Below are 21,401 nucleotides of genomic sequence, written 5' to 3' on the forward strand. Positions count from 1 at the left end.
AAAAATCCTTGAATGGCTTGCTATTCAAAGATAAAACTTTATGTAGGTTTAATTGTCTTTATGCAAGTTCCTAGTAGAAGCAGTTGAATCCAATATCAACCCACCAAGTATTAAATGACTTTACCAGTTTCAATAGATGCTGATTGATACAGTCTGACTATAAATCATTTTCTAGCCAGTGGATAACTGAACACATAACTTAGACATTCACTATTAGAATAACAGGAAGTCCATAGGAAAGAAACTTGATAAAATTCCTTCTGGTTTCAGTGATTTGTAGGGAAGAGAAATCTCAATTCTGTAAAGAACTTCCAGTTTTTAACTAATCCAATCAGTTTTTCTAATCTTCCTGATGACCAGAAACAGGTTAGGAATGGGAAGTAGTAGAATGAAGATGAGGATATCTGTTTTTAACCACTGACATTAAAAGCTTGGGAAAAAGATAAATCCCAAATCAACAAAGAACATTCTTTCCGTGAAATGTTTTAAAAATAAATATATGACCAATCTTTGGAGCTATGTACACGATGGGTAAGTTAAAACTTTTAGGAATGGAGACAACTGGGATAATTCCTGAATACTGTATAATCAAGACCTAGAAGAAGTGACTTGTTTCCAGTTTCCCAGCAAAGAAAATGTGGGAAGGTAGGGGCTGACATTTTGACATTTTATCTGAAACTGTGAAACAGATATAACTGTGCAAAACACATGACTCAAAAAAAAAAAAAAAAAAAAAGCCCAAATGTACAACTCTGAAAATATATGATCAATGTTTAATATTCTGAGGATTAAGTAAAAAAATCAAAAAAAATTTTTTTACTCGATCTAGTTCATTTCCTCTGAATTCTTAAGAGTTAAAAACAAACTACCACACTTTTTGATTTAGAACCATCAGATTTTACTTCAGGAAAATCTAATACCTTTCAAAAGTTATAATTTTAATGTTAGCACAAAAAATTACTTCCTAACATTTCATTTTAGAAAACCTTTTCCGCAGCCAAAGATTCTTATTTTTGAATTACAGTACTGCAAGGCACATACAGAACTCACCTCCTTCAAAACACACAGAAGATATACTCCCTGAAATAGAATTTTTAAAATCCTCAATTAGAAATACTACAAAGTTAGCAATTCTTAAGGTAAAAATGTGACTCCTACAGGATCATGCACCTTTCTTAAGATCAAATTCAGCACATATGTATAAATAATCCTTTTTTAAAACATTTTTACTCGAAATGCAGAGACAGTGATGCTGAAGACAGCACTGAACAAACCTGAAAAGTACTACAGCTTGATAAAGTTTATGTTATTGCCTTCATAAGAGACTGTATCATCGCTAGTATTCTCAAAGACTTGAATTTAATAATGGGGTAACTACAAAGGGAATAAAATATTTGCTTTCTTTTTAAACAATATTTCCTTCACCTCCAACACACAATTCTTTTATAAAGGATGCTAAGTGAAATCTATTTTCTGTTCGGTAAAACTGAGCAAGGACCATTTAAATGCCTCTAACTAAATTTAATGCAGCTTCATTAGGGACCAGGTACATATTTTCCTCTGAAAATTTTTGGTCAAGCATGTCTAACCATAAAAGCAAATGGAGTTTTAAGAGGTAGATTTTTTTTTCCCATGATGCATTTTGTTAATAAATGTATTGTCAAGAAAATAAAACAAGCACTGAGTGTGTTTTCTTAAAGTATAAGGGTCTAATGAAAAGAAAAATAAAAGATAGCTATGATATTTGTTACAGTCTGACATTTTAACAGTCATGGTATTGGATGTTTTGTGACCAGTGCATTTTGGACTCTCTCAGCATCAAAATACGAGTCTTCCAACTGTATTAAATCCGCCTCCACCCCCACCACCAGTTGGTCCACAGCTTCCGGGTGGATCGTTGTCATCAAATCCATTGGGCCGAAAAGAACAGGATGCAGATGCAGCTTGTAGGGCCCGGGCTCGAGCATTCAACTCTTGTTCCTGAAATTTAAAACAGTTTTTATGACATTAAAACTCTAACTATCGTGGATGGGTATATCATCTATAAAAATATTTTTCAGTTGCTTTAATCCTTAAGTATCCTTCAAATATCAGTAACTTTAAAAATACTGATTACACTAATCCTTATCAAATCGTACTAAAGTACATAATCACAGATGGAGCAAACAAGAGAGAGAGCAAAATCCTGGTGTAATTTTAGAGAATGATAGATCCTAAAGGCCATCCTCTGTCAATACCCCACTTTAACTGAAGCCCCAGTCTTCAGATTTCTCTACAGAAACATCACAGTTCTTGCAAAGCTCATCAACAAATACAAGAATGGATTTCTTTCCTAATACACAGAACACAAAATTCAAAGGTTATGACAATGGATTATCTACTTTCCGTCAAGTGGGGCTGTTTTGGAAGTGGGTGATTACAGTAAAAGGTATAAATAATGAAAGAGGGCTCAATGTTTTCCTGCCCTTTCCTCAGAATATTTCTCAGTAAATAACAGATCTCAAAAACACTGCTAAAGAAAATGGAGCCTGTCTTCTTACAGTATTACTTAAAACCATCCCCTACCAGATTATTAGAACTTTTATAAGGACTCATATTCATCTCTGTGCCAGACACATATTAAGTGCTCAGTAAATATTCATGATCTCAAACTAGAACACTGTTAGGTACTCAGCCATGAAAGGAACAAATATGAATAAACATTTATTTGTAAATTGCAAATTCATTTGGCAAGGTGTTGAACTGGATTCTAAAACTGACACAAACTCCAAGGAAGAATAGGCAAAATATTCTGGCATAGGTCCATTTTCTGGGAAAGAGTCCGCAACTGTCAAATGAGGTCATTAGTGTCAACAAGGTGTAAAAGCCACTGGTAACAGCATAACCCTTAAATGATTAGGTATACTCATCCTGAAGGACTCTCACAGTGCCATCAACATTAATATTAAAAACTGTACTATTTCCAGCTTTTCAACTACAAGTCCAATTAGTTTGCTCCGCCTGGCAATGTAATGTTCAATTTCTAGCTAAATTTTCTTAGTTGACTGTTCTACCCTCTTCATGAGATGCCTGAGTTTTATCATGGAGGAAAAACCTCAGGCATACCTTGACATCTCTCTATATTATGGACACCCTGGTTTCTCAGTAAGCATACATGACTGCTGTGCGATTCCCAATACACAAAATGATCAACAACCACATATTTTATGGCTGAATGTGATCATAGATAAGAAATCCTTATAGCAGAATGGCTTAATTAACCAGTCTCTGATAGGCCCTTAGAAAGGCTTTTAAAACTTAATTTACAGGATATTTCTCAGAAACAATTCTTCCATTAACTCTATCAGTTACAACATTTATAACTGTTGGCTCCTCTGTATCATGTCTAACCACACGATATTTCTCAGGGATTATATTAATTTATTCTTCAATTTGTAAAGTTAGAGTAAGATTACATATGTTTGACAGATAAAAAAATAAAAGCTGCCATACAGATATCAGAAATAGACACAAAAATAAAAACAGAAATACTCCATTCTGGCTCTATAATATATTAAGCTATCTAAACAAGCAATGAAAATATGGCTCTGTATCTAAGAAACAATATTTGGTTTAGGATACAGATCATGGTCCCTAATGAAATAAATAAACTGAGTAAATATGCAAGGCAGAGTTCAAGAAGTTCTATTCAAGAAGATCTTGCCTAGACTCTCTTAAACAGTGATTTCCCACCAGAAACTATGTTGAAGAACCTACACAATACAAAACTGAGTAACCCCATTGCTTCTGAGACATCTGAAACCTATATTATATTATACTTTAAGATATAGGGCTTCTCAAGGAAATAAGATTTCATTTTTACTTTTGTAGTTATTTATATAATTACATGGCTGATGGAGGAAAGCATATGATATTCTGTTTTCAGAAGATAAGCTTCAACTATGGATAAAAGTAGGGGAAACATTTCATTTTATTTCTTTGAATAGAGATGAGAATATTAGGTAAATTCACAAATTTATAAGTAATTTTACCCAATTTATATAAAGTATTAAAATTAATTCTTATTTCAATAGTGGACTATTGGTCAAGTAACAAAAAGGAGCTACTGTTGCTTTGGGACAAAAACCTTTCAGTATATTTAGATCTCTCATTTAAGTAATCTGTAAGCATAAAATTGATCCAGCTTTTTTGTTTGTTTTAAACTACACAGATACAATATATACTCTTATGCATGAGATACAATATATACTCTTATGTATGATGAAGAAAGATATTCAGACAAACTCCCACCTCCTCCAAAGAAAGAAAAGAAACTGAACAAGAAAGGGGAGGATTGTCTGCAGTTAGGGTGGAACACATGGGGTTAGGTGATATCATTCACACATCCTTTCTCACACTGGATCCTAACAGAAAGCATGATGTTTGTAGTCCAGTCGCTAGAAGAATGGAGATACTCCTAATGGAAGTTGGGGGTAGAAGGATATGAGGAACAAGCCCTTTCCCAGATATACTTCAAGATCTACAGTTTGCACTGCTTTCCTGCGTGTCAGGTTATGATACAGAGGAGAAAATAGTTTGTGTGGTAGAATTCTTTTGCCTAGGTTTTTCAAAACCACTAGTGCTTCCCATACTATAAAGAGCAAGAGTCTTTCTAACACTTGTAAATCTAGCTGTGACTTAACTCCATAGCCTTTCTTTTACTAAGATTTGGTAAGTTTTTTACAACTATTTTATAATTAGGCAGAATGCCATTTCTTAAAGCCAAAGCTGTATCCCAAACATAGCAATCTATTAAAAAGCATTTTTACTATGAAATGGGCACACACTTTTAACTATAACTCAAGAGTGAATGTAAAAACAGCACTGGAAATGAGAGGAAAAATATACACATATATGTTCCACGTGTTCAAAACTAAAGAATGACAGCTGAAAACTGCTATATATAAAATCTCACCACATATTGTCACTGCCAGGCAATTATGAAGACACGTTCACAACAGAAGCAGCACTACAGCTCCTAACGCAAACTTAAAACACCAGAATGACTTGGTTACAGTATGAGAAACATCACCATTCAAAACCTATCCATTATAGTACTGTATTTGAAATTAAATAATATAAAGTCTAAATATATTTAAGTTTCTAATTAATTTCTAGTTGGGTATTTGTTTTTGTAATTTGGTTCAAAAAGGCACTTTAATATGAAGCTTCAACAGCCTAAGAGTCTTAATACAGGTAAATAAATAATATCTTAAAACAGGTAATAACTTTAATGTAAAATGAAGTGATAACTTTTTTGCATTAGACAACTGGACAATCTGAGACATAAAATGGAATTTAGAACAACTGCACAGCACGAGAAACTGAATTCACAAAGTACATAATGGTTTTTCTTTATAATGGCATACGGATAATAAAGTAATAATGAAAAGAATGGCTCATCACAAACACTGTAAAATAGGATGTAATGGGGTAAGTTTTTGGCATTCCAATTATAGAAATGAGAGTAGTTTTTATATATTTCAAAAGTCAAGATTGCACTGGGCCTTATTTTCATATTTTATATTGTAGAAATTCTGTTTCAACCTTACCTTCTTACCCTCACTCCATCTTTCCAATGTTCAAGAATCCTGATGATTCCTATCTAATGGCTTATTTGATATCTAGCAAGAAGTACATGGTTGAATATATTCTATTACCTTGATCATAAGCCTTTCTGGTAGTGAATAAGGAATATTCTGAGTTTCTTATTTTTTTTTCCTGCAAAATGTATTGTTTCTGTGTAATGCTGAACACTGCCATACTCCTTTAAAAATGTATCATGTATCATTATTTGAATATTTCATAATACAGTAAACTTTCCCCAAAATCAGTACTGTTTTTTCTCTTATTCTGAATCTTTTAAGAGTCTATAACACAAAATTTTTAGAAACTTACATATTTAAACTCATAAAATCATTTGGTGTGTTTGTAATACACCTACAGTTTTAACTCCTATTTACTGTTGGTCTTTTATGTTGATAGCAAGCTGGCAGGTTTCAAAGAAAAATACTTTCAGCAAGGTCTATATTAAGTTTAAAGTAAGAAAAATCTTTGTGAAAAGTATATTTATAAGTAAATTCAGCTCATATGAAACCCTTATTCCATAGTTTTCTTTACTGTTGTATCATTGCCTTGATTCTACCTATCAGGTCCTTAAAGAATACAAACATCTGTTGTGTCCATATTCTACCTTTTAGTCTCCTTTTAACCACTTGTCAGTAAATAGTTCTTAAAATATTTGTACAAAGGTCAAGAAGAAATAAATACAAATTTAGCAGTTGTTTCCCCTGGCAGGTGGAACTAAAAGGAAGAGGAAAACATTTCCATTTTATTAAACTTCTGAATTTATTCTTATTAAATTTATTAAACATTAAATTTCTGAATGGCATGATTTTATAATGATCAGATCTTTTCTAATTGAAAACAAAGAAGGGCTTCTATACTGCATCTAATTGTGACTCTCCATAACTAATTCATAATATTAGCAAGTAAGAAAATTTAGTTATAAAGGTTGAACCCATTTCATATGAACCCAGATTCAAATTTCAAAATCACCACTTTGTAAATTCCTAGGAAGTGTAAAGGTGGATTTCAAAATTAACGCAAGCATTCAACCATTTATCAACTGTTTAAATATATTCCACAAATGATTGACTATATTTCCAACTTACCTGTAAATATAGTTTATTGTCTTTTGTTATAGCATCCATTAGTTCTTTCTGTAGAGGTGGGTCTCCATTTACCCAGAGTCCAGTGGTTGAATTATTACCATTTAAACCATTAGTACTGTTCTGTCTCTTATACAAAAGTACATAAGCTGTATCCTTGGGAAACCTACTCGTAATTTTCTGGACTGACTGAAATGAAGTAAACGTCACTCGGCTGTCATTAAATAAAAACCATTCTTTTGACATGTCCTTATTTTCCAAGTCCTGTTCAATCACTACGGTGGAACTCTCTCTCCCTAGTAAGTGATTCCGGGAGGAGGAAAACGCCAGAGTTTCAGGCTGGGGGCACATCTGGCAGGAGGACTCTGTTCCTGTGACGTTTCTGGCATAAGAATAGTAATGCCCACTTTCTGAGGACACACCAGAGTGAACGACCACAGAACTCAAGAGATAGGGCACCAATTTTGGGGAGCAAGCTTCTTCAGTCCCAGAAGGCTTTAACTTTTTAGCTAGATTCTCACTAATGTCAGTGAAGTCAACATCTAGAGACCAACTTTCTGACAATGAAGAGAAAGGAGTTCTTTTAACTGGCAACTCCAAAACCAGTGGCAGTGACACATTGTCTAGTATTTTTCTTCTCACATGATACTTCTGATCATATGAAAATCTTAAGAGAGTAAGGATAAGGTATTCAGGTTCCTCTGTGATTTGCATAGTTTTCTCGGCATTCTGCAGAGAGGCACAGTTTTCACAATAATACTGGTTGTCACCAGTAAGAATCTCTGGAGCCAAAAAATAATTTAATAAGTCAGTCACTGAAGGTGTGGTTTCACCTCCTGGTTTCTGAGGTACATTTTTATTAACAAGCATCTTGCTAGAGTCATTAGGGACAGAAGTGTCCTCAGTACAGCAGAACTCATTAGGACTGTCAACCATTCTTTCATTCACAGCTGAGTCGCAGGCAATGGCAACTGCTGACGCGTTACAGACTCCTGGTTCTTTTGAAGGACCAGGCCCGCTGGCCTGTGTTAGGCCATCATCTTGTGTACTGGGTGATGATGCTGGATCTTGAAAAGACAAGTTTTCCACGGAAGAGGAAGGACAAAAGGCCAGTGAAAGATCTGTAAAGGCTTCCACTTTCTGTGAGGTACTCCTGCAGTTCAGACAACAAATATGAGTTCGCAGTTTTCCTCCAAACATTTTTTCAATTAGCGTCTTCTCACCGTCACTTGTGCAATGGGTCTCTGTTAGGACAGCTGCTTTATTGGCTACCTCCTGTAAAGAAGTTTCACTGCATCCTGGACTTTCAGAAGACTTGTGTGAGGACTGAACTTTCAAGATCTTTTCTTCTTCATGGAGCCTGCAGGAGAGTATATCATTATATAGCTACTTGGCTTACATTTAAATGTCAGTTCTACTCAAAAATATGAGTGGCTTGGCTTATATAAATAGCCAAATTATTCTTATCAAATATAATGCTTATTTAAAAAATAAAGTTTCTCCTCCTTTAAACCAGATAACCCTTTATCAAACAGTTCGAGAATGTAGATCAGAAGATAACTCAGGGATTGTTCCTGACCTATATTCTCACTACACTTTCGTCATACTGCTATTTTATAGCACTTATACCGTATATACCCACTAACTGCCTTATAGATCTTTGTTTGCCTGGCATCTCATAGAAAGCCTGGCACAAAGAAACTACTCAACGTATCCTTGTTGAATGGGAAGAACATGTTGCACATGTTGGGTTCAACTAACTTTACTAGTCATTTACATTCCAGAAAGGAGGCAAAGACCAGGAAACAATAGGTTTTATTACCTAAGGGGGAAGAAGACAATAAAATTTATCAAACCCACCTAATTATCAGTTGGTCTAAAGGTGAAGTTATTAAATTTTGTTATCTCAGAATGCCTTTATACTCTTAAAAATAACCGAGGAACCTGAGAGCTATCATGTATGTGGTTGTATCTATCAATATTTACTGTATTCAAAAACTGAGAATAAAAGTAATAAAGTGCTACATAATAATAAATAATAAACTCATTACATGCTAATATAAATAACATTTTTAAATGAAAAACAGTTATATTTTCTAAACCCCAAAAAATTTAGTGAGAAGAATGGCTCATTTTGCAAATATTTCAAGCATCTGGCTGAACAGAAGGCAGGCTGGATCCTTGTATCTGCTCTGCATTCAGTCTATTGTGCTCTGTTGTTTTGGATGAAGCATATGAAGAAAGTCTGGCCTTAACTACAGATACACAGATATGCAGTCGGAAAGGGAAAGACCCCTGAAAGTGTTTTGGGAACCCCTAGGGGTTCTTGTACTACACTTTGAGAACTGCTAAAGTAAGAAAATTTAAAAAAGAAACTAAATTAAAAACACCTAAAAAAATACAATAAATGCAAGGCATTTTAGAGTTTAACATTAGAAATAATGTCTTTAAAGGTAAAAACAATATTTGGTAGAAATAATCTGTTAAGAAAGAACTAATTCAAATTACAGCTCTAGAAATACTTTTTACCTGTCTAGTAGAAACCTGAGGTATTCAGAACAGTCTTGTTGTGATCTGGGGGTAAACCATGGAGGTCTGGAAGCCTCAAAGAATATCCGAGGTGCATATGCTTCTCTCTGTTGATCGAGAAAACACAAAGAAGTGATTCTCACATCATGAGCTAAATACCTAAATCTTAATATATAATGTTTAATAAAGATTACTACAATTACATGGGCTTAACCTTTACTACAAAAGACCAAACAAATACATTTAGGTAACTTTCAGTCATAACTTCTCATTCTGCAGATCAGAAATAAGATCTAGAGAAAGTATGTGATGTGCCCAAGGTCATATAGCTAAACTAGTAGCAGAGGGGATTTTTATCAGACCCCAAGTCTCTTTAACTTAATACAGTGCTTCTGCCCTTATCTCTCTGATGTGCTTGAATCCACAATTTAAAAAAATATCTGAAAAAAAAAGTTAGTGGATATATATTTTGGATTAATAAGGGACATACTCTAAAGAGCCATGCATACTGATTTTAGGTGAAAATTTCTTTGACTGGGAACACATGTCATAAATGTATGGAATATGAACACACTGGTCAGGAACTTTCCTAACTTTATTTGTTTTAGCATAGGAGCAGTTTAGTGAAGTGATTGCTTGTGGACTTTAGAGCAAGGTAGGCTGAAATCCTAGATTTTGCCACAACAAAAAAAGAACTGAAAAAGACATCTACAAAGTTGTGATTATAACTTGAAAATTTAGAATTTGAGTATTTGTGGTATATATGACAGGGTTCTCAGTTAAGGAAAACATTTCTATCAAAATAGGTGTGTTTATAGCATTTTGAAGAAAAGGAATTTGGTGGATTGTTTGCAATGGGTTTCAGAAATCATTTGATTCATATTCCAGTCTTGCCACTTGTTTGCATGGCCATGAAAGCAGGTCATGTAAGCCCTGTTTCTTTACCTGTAAAATGGGGACACTACCTTATTACCTCACAGATTGATTTTGAGGATTAAGAGATAATATATGTAAACCACCTAGCACAGGAGCTGCTGCTGCTGCTAAGTCGCTTCAGTTGTGTCCGACTCTGTGTGACCCCATAGATGGCAGCCCACCAGGCTCCCCCGTCCCTGGCATTCTCCAGGCAAGAACACTGGAGTGGGTTGCCATTTCCTTCTCCAATGCATGAAAGTGAAAAGTGAAAGTGATGAATTTAAATGCTCAATACATAATAGCTTTATTAATTATGAGAATAAAAGCCTTTTAAATCATATAGGGTAAATCTACCTACCTAATCTACTTGTCAGACAGGGTCTCAACTATGGCAGAAGTTTAATTAGGTTCTCTTGTTAATTGTTCTTTTGTTGGGAATATGGAAGACTCCTAAGGCTTTTTCCTAATAGCTCTGACTTAAGTTAATATAGTATATATAATGTATTTATTTCTACACATGTACACATAGATACACACACACCTACCATATGCATACATGTTATATAGCTGACCATTGAACAACATGGGGTTAGGGGTGCTGACCCTCTGCTTAGTCAAAAACTTGGGTATAACTTTATAATAGGCCCACCATATCTGTGGTTCTGTATCTGTGGACTCAGACATGGATTATGTAGTACTGTAGTACATATTTATTGAAAAAAATCCATGTGTAAGTGAACCTTTGCAGTTCGACTGTGATGTTCAAGGGCAAACTCTATATAACATACAGTAAATACAGCATACAGTAAATACAGCAAGTACATACATCCATTTACTAGAAAACAATGTTTGGAAGTTGCAGGGAGGAGATTTCATCTCCTTTGGTCCTGAGGTGTTAAATTTGTGAACATATTTCCTCCAGGTAGAGAACAGTAAAATGATCCTCTGAGTATTTCAGGCCATCACTCATGTCAATCTTGATTCCTTCCATTTAAGAAGTTATACTTGAGATATTTCTCAGCTTGTAGATAGGAAACAAAGCATTCCTAACAACTCAATTCCATCAATTCTAAATCTATCTTCTCTTCTGGCTGTAACTACCTATTCCTTTAGACCTCTGTGAAATGAAAACAGTAAAACCAGAAAATATTATTTATAAACGATTTGTATTATTCATAGGTATTACTCAAAACTTAAAAGTACAAGTTCCTTGAGCATAAGGATTCCTTTCTGAATGCTTATCAGACTTCATATTATATCTCTCAATAAATGGCTATTTACATGACGTTCTTGCTGTTAGCATAAACTTATTTCCTTGGATTAATTTGTGGACATAAAAGATCACAAAATTTTAAGCTCCATAACTTTTAACAGATAAACAGTTTATCCATTAAGTTCAAAAGTTTAGTCATAATGAAAGGATATATACATTAGAAACGGGAGGGAAAAAAAGCCAAGATGCCACAAAATTATTTTAATTATTCATGTTAAATTGTTCATTACTATGAAAATCTACCAAATTAATATCTATAAACTTAAAGATGCATTTTAAAATATTTCTTCATGAAGGAGCTAATTTTTGATAGGAAATCAAATTTTACCTATAATAATTAGAATAACGGGTCAGTAAAATATTCATCTACAAGAATGGAAAGTAGAAGGGAGAAGTAAGAACTTAGGGCATATCCTGATTTTAGGCAGTATCTCTTTAGATTTCTATGTGGATCTGTTGTGCTGGGAGAGAGATATATTATTTCTTCAGTTAAAAAGGTTCATCAAATTTGATATAATGTGAAGTTTAAAGAAGATTATCAATTCGGTTAACATATACATACTATACACACTTACACTCACCTGTGTATGAGCCAAAAAGGCAAAAAGATGCTGTAATTTTTTCATTAATGAATTGCACCCATTTAGATTTAAAGATAATACTTGTCTCCTGAAACTGAAAGACAGTAACATATAATGATTTTTTGTCTACATGTGTACACATGATGCACTTTTTAAAAGCTAAAGGGAAGTTAGTTCAAGTTATTATCCTTAAAGTAAAATTTCACTTACCTGAAGGCCCTTTACCTAGCAAAGTCACTGCCTACAATGTAGTGAAGAAGAAAAAAAATGGTGCAAATAGAAATAGATGAAGCTATTAACTAATAACTTGAGTAAACAACTTTTAAATTCTTTCAACTCATGAAATATAAAAAAATGTCCTGTCATCAAAACTATGATAAAGTTAGAGTTTTAAAGAATGTAGTACTAGTGCTGAATGGGAAAAGAAGAAACTTCAAAAAACAGTATAGAACAATTTGGTATCCTTTTGGGAAAAAAATGGAATTAAACAAGATTTCATATCATTACAGATGCCACAGAGAAGTAATGAGCTAAATATAAAATATGAAAATACTGAAGTATTTAACAGAAGAAAAGGGGGTAAAGGGATTTTGGAGGGGAAGGTGTCCTAGAATTCAGAAGCTATAAATGATAAATAGCAGATCTGTCTACATAAAATAAAAAATTGCAAACAAAACACTTGATAAATGTATCATTCTGATGGGAAGAAAGCACATATACATCCAGGATAAATCAGTAGGAAAAAGAAAAGGACCCAACAGAAAGGTGTGCAATGGAAAGAAAAGGTCATTCAGAAAAGAGACACAAGTGAACAAAGATACTAGAGAGGACAAAAAACTGTAAAGGTCAGCCAAGATGCACAAAGACACTGTCATCCAGATTGGAAAGATTTTTTAATACTGATTTTATCAAGTACTGCTAAAGGTATGGGGTCATAGGTACAATCATGTATTAGTATGCAAGTTCAAATGCTATAACCTTTCTGGAGACCAATATGGCACACCCTATTCAAAGAATAGCCTCTATATCATAGGCATATGTTAATTATAAGCAACACAACCTAATATTCATCATTAGGAAGATGATTAAATTAACTATGGCACATCTATTTACTCAGAATGACACAGCTCTGTCATTACACTAACATGGGACTATTTCCAATATAAAATCATCAAAAGAAAAAAAATAAGTGGCTGGAAAAGAATAAACAAGATTCTTTGTAAACATATTTTTAAAAACCAATGCATTTGTTTTATACTAGATAAATCTTATCACTATACAAAAAATAGGTCTGGAACAATGCAAGCAAAACTATTAACAGAAACCTATGGGAATGTCTGATTTTTATTTTATGTACTCCTAGATTTATTTAAGAATTTACATATTACCAAAGAAATAAAATATGCTGTCTGCCTATTCTGAGATAGTATTGGCTGCTATAAAATAAGATGTGCTCTTTTAATTGTAGCTGTCAGTTATAACTGCTTTGAGTTTTTGCTTTCTCTATCATTTGTAAAATGAGATGGCTGGATTAGATGACCTCTGGTGGTAAGACATGGATTATTTTGGTTTTATGCCTAGTATCAGTTGTGTCTATGAATAAATATTTTCTTAGAACACAAGAAAAAATTCCTAAAAACAAACGAACCACTAGACCAAATGAAAACACCTTAGTTTTGATTGTATATATTGAGGCCAGGAAAGAAAATAAAGCTAAACTCTTCAGCTTTTAGTTTATGATTCCTCTGTGATCAATCGCTCAGTCATGTCCGACTCTTTGCAACCCCACACCGCAGCCCTCCAGGCTCCTCTGTCTATGGGATTCTCCAGGCAATAATACTGAAGTGGGCTGCCAAACCCTGCTTCAGGTGTGATACCTCTGCTGCTGCTGCTGCTGCTGCTGCTAAGTCGCGTCAGTCGTGTCCGACTCTGTGCGACCCCATAGACAGAAGCCCACCAGGCTCCTCTGTCCCTGAGATTCTCCAGGCAAGAACACTGGAGTGGGTTGCCATTTCCTTCTCCAATGATGAAAGTGAAAAGTGAAAGCAAAGCCACTCAGTCGTGTCCGACTCGCAGTGACCCCAGGGACTGCAGCACCAGGCTCCTTCATCCATGGGATTTTCCAGGCAAGAGTACTGGAGTGGGAAAGGTTCATTTCCTTCTCCTTTTCCTGTGACACCTCTAGGAAGGCATAAAAACTTACAAAGGCCTAAAATTCAATTTGTAAACATCTTTGGTCAAGTTCCATGAATATCCTATTGGTATAGAAGAGAAAAATTCAACCAGGTTTTTGCCTTCAGGAAAAGTTCATCACTATTCTGTTCCTTTACATAGCTAACAGCCACTGATTTCCTATTTGCTTGGCTGCGAAAGAAAATGTATTTGAAAGTAAATCTGTAAGACGACAAAGGAACATGTCTGTTATACATCTGTTCAGTATCTATCAACTTGGGATGGGAAGCACAGCTTGAATTTCTTTAAGGGCAGTGAAGAAGTTATTGATCTGAGAAACAAACAGCAAAATACCTACAAGCAGAAAAATCTAAATATGACCACTTCAGAAGATATACAGGTTAAAAAAAAAAAAATCAGTCTTACAGGATAATAACAAATTAGTACTTGAGGACCCTTAAATTCTGTGAAATAAGTTCAATCACTTCCTCTGATATATTAATAAATATCAAGTCAGAGCAATTGAAAGGCTCTAAATGAAATAAATAATATAAACAGGAAGTATAATTTATATAAATTAGCATTTTAATAGGTCCAGGCACTAAAAGCAATTTCATTTCTGAATAAGGCAATTATATGAAAATATTAATATTTGTTCTGCCATATATAAGAAATAATTTGAAGACAATCTCACCATCTTATATTTCATCAGCATGCATCAATTTCTACAGTTAAAATGAAAAATTTTTTAAAAGTTCAAATTTAAACTTACTCTGTGGCCATAAACAATGCTTGTATAACACTGTTCATATAACATGTATTCCCTAGATTAATAAGACCAGTTTTCCCAGTTTCAGATTTTCCAGAAAGTCTAGACAAGCAAGATGCCAAAGAATTGGATTGAGAAGTCCAGGCACTTTGATTGAGAATCAATTTAATCTTCTCTTCACTGGGCTTAGGGAAATCCTGTAGATCATAAAGAGGAAAAGTAGTATAAAATATAAACTATTTTTTGTTATTAACACCATAAAGAAGATTCTTCCACTGACATTTAATCTTTCTCTTTTCCCATTTAGTTTTGACATCACTGATAGTCAAGAAAAATCACAGTACATGGCAAAAATAATGATCTCCAAAAATGAATAAATATCTCCTAGAGTTTATCAAGCTGAGGAATACTCAAGAAATAGGAACTCAAGTCACATTTGAACTATTTCTACTTCCTATTTGCCAGCAAAATATTTTCAAAATAAACCTCTGCCATCAAAGAATATGTGGCAGTGCTATTCAAAGTCTGTACAATGAGGACGTAGCACACAATTTGCTTTCAGAGTTCATAGTAAAATAAGAAATATCTCTTTATCGTTCACTACTAATATTTACCCAGTGTTAACCCTTAGAAATGAAATCTCAAAGTAGTCAGAGGATGAAAAATGGAGGTATCTAAGCACAATGACCTCTGACTTTAAAACACAAAACTCCATCTCATGTTTAACCATAGAGAAAATTATTACAAGGTACAGTTTCTTCCCCGCTTTGTGACATATGAGAGAAAATGTTCCGTGTCAGTGGTTTTCAAGCATGAGTGGAGTACTGGAGACTAAGGAAAGCTGGGGCAAAATCTTGAAGGCTTTTTTGGACTGCTGTTACCACCTAAAGTACTTAAACCTCAGAAAATACTTTCTGGAGGAATTTTAATCTTTTGATTTTATTGTTATTGTTGACATCTAATAGAAAATGCTTCCCTTAGTTTAACAGGGAGATCTGTGCAAACTGAGCCTACTTCAGTTATCAGAATTTTCAGCTTTTAGTGGTGAAGAATGACATTTTACAACAGCAGTAGCTTTCATCTATGGACACAGCAACATTGCAGAAAGAGGTTAATATTGCTATCAAATCCATGACAAAAATCTTTTATAAATAAAGACAGTTACTTCTGAAGTGTCCAAGGGTCATACCAGTAGTATACCTTCTTTGCTGAACAGTTTTGTGTTTTGGCCTCATCCAAACTCATTCTAAGTCTAACTAGAAACTCTACAGTAGAAAGAATATGCTTTGTATTCATTTCAGATACAGAAGTAAAGATAATGAGACCTTATACTTTATTTCAGATCTCAAAAAGGAACATTATCAATAGAACTGATTTCTAATGACTTCTGAACACATCTAGCTGAAGGAAGTTCTCCAATTATTTTGCTGTTCCCTGATTAAGCAATACATTTACTAAGAGGAAAGTGTGCTATCTGTGACCCATTTTTCAAGACAAACAGAATCAATGCTTTTCAGATCCAGTATCCACACACAGTTGAAAAACAGTGAGTTCACAAATAATTCAAGTAAAGATTCTAAGATATATGAACATTCATGAACAATCCATAGCAAAAATGAAATAAAAATCAGAGAAGAAACAGAGGTCAAATACTGTAATTGCAATGCCTTCCTTTGAATCTAAGATGTATCTTACATATTTTGACATTTCTGATACTGGGAAGCAACTTATGTACATATCAGCTTAATATATCATTTTTTAAAACAAATTTCCTCCAAAGCTGTTACGAATTTAAAGATATGCCTTATCATTGTTGGCACTGTAGAACTGAAGAAATATGATTATTAATTTGGAGAGTAATAGCACATAAGAAAGACATCACTAAGAATTATTGAACCATGGTTCCAGTTGCATTTTTCAAACAAAACGCACATTTCCATAAAAAAGAAAATTGAATAGCTGGTTATAGGAATGTTTCATCGCGTTCATCTATCACATCATAGGCTGCAGCTCCACAGACACTGGTGCAACTGCCATCATACCTTTATTGCCTCCAGGATGGGTTCGTAGAGATCTGGAAATCCAGAGTAGTGATACATCATACAGTGAATCAGTTCTGTTAACTGCACTAGGAAGGCTGTACTGGAAGGCAGGCCATCACTTTTGAAGGAATGAACCAGATTAACCACATGAGGAACAATCTGAACAGAGAAAAAGACAAACATTCTTCAATTTGCACAAACTGGCAACAAATTCCCTAGCCTACAAATGGAATCGGGTTTCCCTGGTGGCTCAGTCTGTAAAGAACCAGCCTGCAATGCAGGAGACCCAGGTTTGGGAAAGATCCCCTGGAGAAGGAAGTGGCAACCCACACCAGTACAAATGGAACGCAAGTGTTACATGATTAGCAAATGCTCTTCTATATGTTTGGTCACTGCCTTTTTCTAAAAACGTTATGAAGTTAAACATTTCTAGAATACCAAGGTAAATCTAGTTTTTGAAGCATATGTAATTGTAATCCATATAAGACCCCTCTCCTCATGCTTATACTCCATTTAAAACTAAGGTACAAAAAATTAAGGTAATAACTAGGAGCCTAAGTCACTGCTGCCATTTAAAAATGGCTTAAACTGAAAAATGTTGGGGCTATTATATTTACCAGATTGTTTAATAGGGACAAATGTTTAAAAGATAAACCAAGCATTAGCTTAAGAGCGCCATCTAGTGTGAATTTTAGATTTTTCACTTGAAAGAACTAGACATGTTATCCCAGGGACGGGGGAGCCTGGTGGGCTGCCGGCTATGGGGTCGCACAGAGTCAGACATGACTGAAGCAACTTAGCAGCAGCAGCAGCAGCACATTAAAGACTGCTTCAAGAAAATTTTCGTGATAACTTATCCATACAACTGAAATTACAGCTGAGGCTACAGCACCACCTCTATTTTAGACAAGGGACTACCTTTATTTTAGGGATGGTGTCTTATGCAACCATGGTTATCCTTACTAATGATCCCCATGCCCCACTTCCAAAAAAGAAGAGATGATTCTAAAAATAAAGAGAATTAGGAAAGTCCATTATTTTTAAGGAACTGGGGTTAGAAATTAAAGTGAAATCTAAAATGCTCATTGCTCATAATTATGTAGAAAACTATTAACACTGATAATAAGCATAACAATGTCCTTTCATTATAAAATTAAAGAAAAAGTCAATACAGAGCCAATCACATATTTAAGATATTATTATCAAAAATGCTACTTTGCAGCAATGGCTCATTAGTACAGAACTACACTTGTTTCAACTCATTATTATAATTTGATACTACATATTTAGAGTCCACATGTAAAAAGCATCTTATTATTTTCTCTTTGTAGAACTTTTGTGTATGTATGTGTGTGTGTATATGTAGCAACATGGGAAAATATTTATTATGTGATGTTAAATTTCAAAAGAAGGATACAAAAATTACATATTGATTATAAATATAAATATAACCTTGTTAAAATATTTAGGGGAAAAAACATTGTAATGGAAAACATAAAAATTAGTGTAGTGAGATTGTGGGTAATTTCATGATATACAGCCCTAACTTCCTATATTGTTATATTATCTTTCTATACAAGTTTAACTTTGTTGCAAATGAATTATACACTTAGTATAAAGAAAATCTGACGATACAAACATGTATGAAGTAAAAGTCTCCGTCCCACTGTCCAGCGAAAGACATTGGTTGTATATCAAACTTTATATGGCATGTCACGGCACATACCATATATGTGATTTTTTTGTACAAATGGAATCAAACCTACATACTGCCTAGAACTTTTCTTGTTTCAACTGACAATCATCTCTTGCCTCAAATTCATGCAAAGCCTCCCAAATGGTCTCCTTGCTTTCACCTTTTGCCCTCCTTTAGACTACTTTTAAAGTAGCCAAATGAGCCAAATAAAAAGCAGTGTAGAACATTATTTGGTATAAGCAATGTAGAACATCTATTTGGTTCATGGCTAACTCATGACAAAAGTGAAGTTACAGCCAGCTCTATGGTCTTACCGTCAAACAGCAAACAATTACAGTTATATTCCAGTCAGCCCCCTTCCTTCTTGTAGAAAGAAATTCATATTCTTAAAATAATAGTGCTATTCTTCGTTCTCCTCTCTGGTTTTACTCTTATGCTTTGAGGTCTTAAATCATATTTTTGCTTTCACACCACTTTCTTTAGTCTTACCTCCATTGAAGGCATTAATCTGACCATAAAACTACCAGTTCCTAATGGTTCACACCACTGCTATCATCGCTACATTTCAAAGCAAATCTGAATTTTTTCTCCATAAAGCCATATCTATCAGATATTTGCTAAAATAGTCAGAAATCCAAAATTATGGTTTCCTCAGAGGTGATAGGAGAGACAAAGATGGAAGAGAAGAAAGAATTTTTAAAATGATTATTTAATGTATAATACTAAATCATCCAAAAGCCTTCCTAGTGTAGATTGGATCTTTGCAGACAGATAATATACCTAGTTATCTACTATTACATCTTACATGGTAAAAAATGATCGCTGACTCAAAAATAAGACTAAGTTCTTCACAAGTGTATAAGACAGATGTCCAAGCAGTTTATTATCTTCTAAATATCTGAAAACTGATTTTTTTTCTGAATGAGCAAATCTGAATATTTGCAGACATTACTGTGATATTCATTAAACTTAAGTTACTATTTAAGAAAATATGTATAACATTTAATTAGAAGGTTTGATATTTTCTCTTCCATTTAAAATTTTTTCGTCACTTATAAAAAGCATATGAAAAGCAAATGGTCCATAAAAACATACTCTGTAACATCAATCTTGGTTTGCTTTAAAATATTCTAAATGTGTAATACACTAGTGATTCCAGGTTCCTGTTCATACTTAGCAACTCCTAAATCTGAGTCCTTTGCTGAGTTATTTAGAGTTACAGGTGATTTAACTCCTGCATGACCCACTACTAGATGCCCAAGTTAATTTTAGTTGAGTAGTAGGTCAGGCTATATACAGTATGTAGACAGAATAATTAGGTCTTTGTTTTTAGACTTTATTAAGCCAGATCACAGTTTCCTATTTTAGCTCTAACTGTTCTTTAAATAAATGATTTCATATTTACTTATTTCAGTAGTCAAATTTTCAAAGTCAACCATTTGCCATTTCAATTACTTTTTTGCGGGGAGGGGGAAGGCAACAAAAGGCAAGGAGATCCCTTCCCTCTTTTAAAAAATTGAGCAAAGAAATAGGTTTAGAGTATAGCAAAAGTGACTTATCTGAGAGAAAAAGGAATGTGTGGAGAGTAATAAACATTAGAATGGATTTCCTCCCCAGAAAGTAAATAAATATAAACCTTTTCTCAAACAGTTGATACATGACTGTGCCTGAAGGGAGGGACAAATAGTTGGTTTTTTTCCCTTGGACGATTTTGCTAGTATTCTTGCTACATTAGCTCAAGTTTGAGTTTTATGTAATGGATAACAAGTTTATTAACTGATGATCAGGCTCACCAATTAGAACAATAAACTACAGAAATCACTCTTCCTAAGTGATAATGTATTATAATGTAATTACTTGTTAGTAAGGTTTATTTCTGATAAGCCTGCAGATTTTCCTTCAGTGGAAATGGGGCACGGAGTAGCTGATGTGATACATAATTCTCTGAGGCTAGTTAAATTTCCAACCAACAATCAGCAACTGAATATTCTACATTTCATCAGCCTCTTCTGAATACGTTTGTGGTGGGTCAGGCCTCCTAAAATTTTAAACTGTGGGTGTGTTGATTGAGTTTCTAGTTCTGTAAAACTGAGGATCAGACCTGGGAGGGAGTGAGTAACCACACAAAACACTGCTTTCCTGTGATGCCCTAGACAGAAAAATGGACAGGTTCTCAAAGGTACATTTTGTCATTTCTCACTTGCAATACTGATAATTAAATAAATAATATGAAGTCAAACCAAAACCAGTGATGCAGCTGGTTAAAAGTGGTAGGATTCTGGATATATTTTAAAGGAGGAATCAACAGAATTTATAGGGTATGAGCTGAGAGAGAATGCAAAGCCCTAATTCTAGGGCAATCAAGACTGATGTTCTCCTGCTTCTGAAGTTCTAGAGCAGTCAGTGGTTTTAAACCATTTTTCTCCTTCTACACTGCTCATGTGTGCAACCGACAGTGAACGGTGACACTGACACGTGACACTTCTCAAGTGCAAGAGTAACTTCTAACTTTCAGTTGCTCATTGTGATCCCAAGTGGAAGTTTTGGTGAGATCCAAAACATTCTAAAATATACTCTTTGAGAGGAAATCTCACAATATCAATTTTAAAAGGACTCATAAAGCTACAGGAAAATAGATTTAGGACCAATCTATAATCTTTTCACAAATACAAATGTGACTCAATACTAAGTTGAAATTTTAAAACAAGGTTTTT

General features: G+C 34.2%; 1 protein-coding gene across 1 annotated transcript in view; it reads right to left on the minus strand.

Annotated features, from left to right (window-relative positions):
- Positions 1–874: 874 nt before the first annotated feature.
- Positions 875–21,401, minus strand: part of USP38 (ubiquitin specific peptidase 38) — a 31,804-nt gene continuing 11,277 nt past the window's right edge. Inside the window, exons 5-10 of the mRNA XM_061384102.1 lie at positions 16,992–17,150; positions 14,953–15,146; positions 12,009–12,102; positions 9,240–9,346; positions 6,714–8,070; positions 875–1,980 (exon numbers count right to left, since the gene is read on the minus strand). Of these exons, the coding sequence (XP_061240086.1) occupies positions 1,819–1,980; positions 6,714–8,070; positions 9,240–9,346; positions 12,009–12,102; positions 14,953–15,146; positions 16,992–17,150 (2,073 nt within the window). The 3' untranslated portion in view covers positions 875–1,818. The remainder of the gene's footprint in view (positions 1,981–6,713; positions 8,071–9,239; positions 9,347–12,008; positions 12,103–14,952; positions 15,147–16,991; positions 17,151–21,401) is intronic.

The sequence above is a fragment of the Bos javanicus genome, chromosome 17 (genome assembly GCF_032452875.1).
Source record: "Bos javanicus breed banteng chromosome 17, ARS-OSU_banteng_1.0, whole genome shotgun sequence".
Lineage (NCBI taxonomy): Eukaryota > Metazoa > Chordata > Mammalia > Artiodactyla > Bovidae > Bos > Bos javanicus.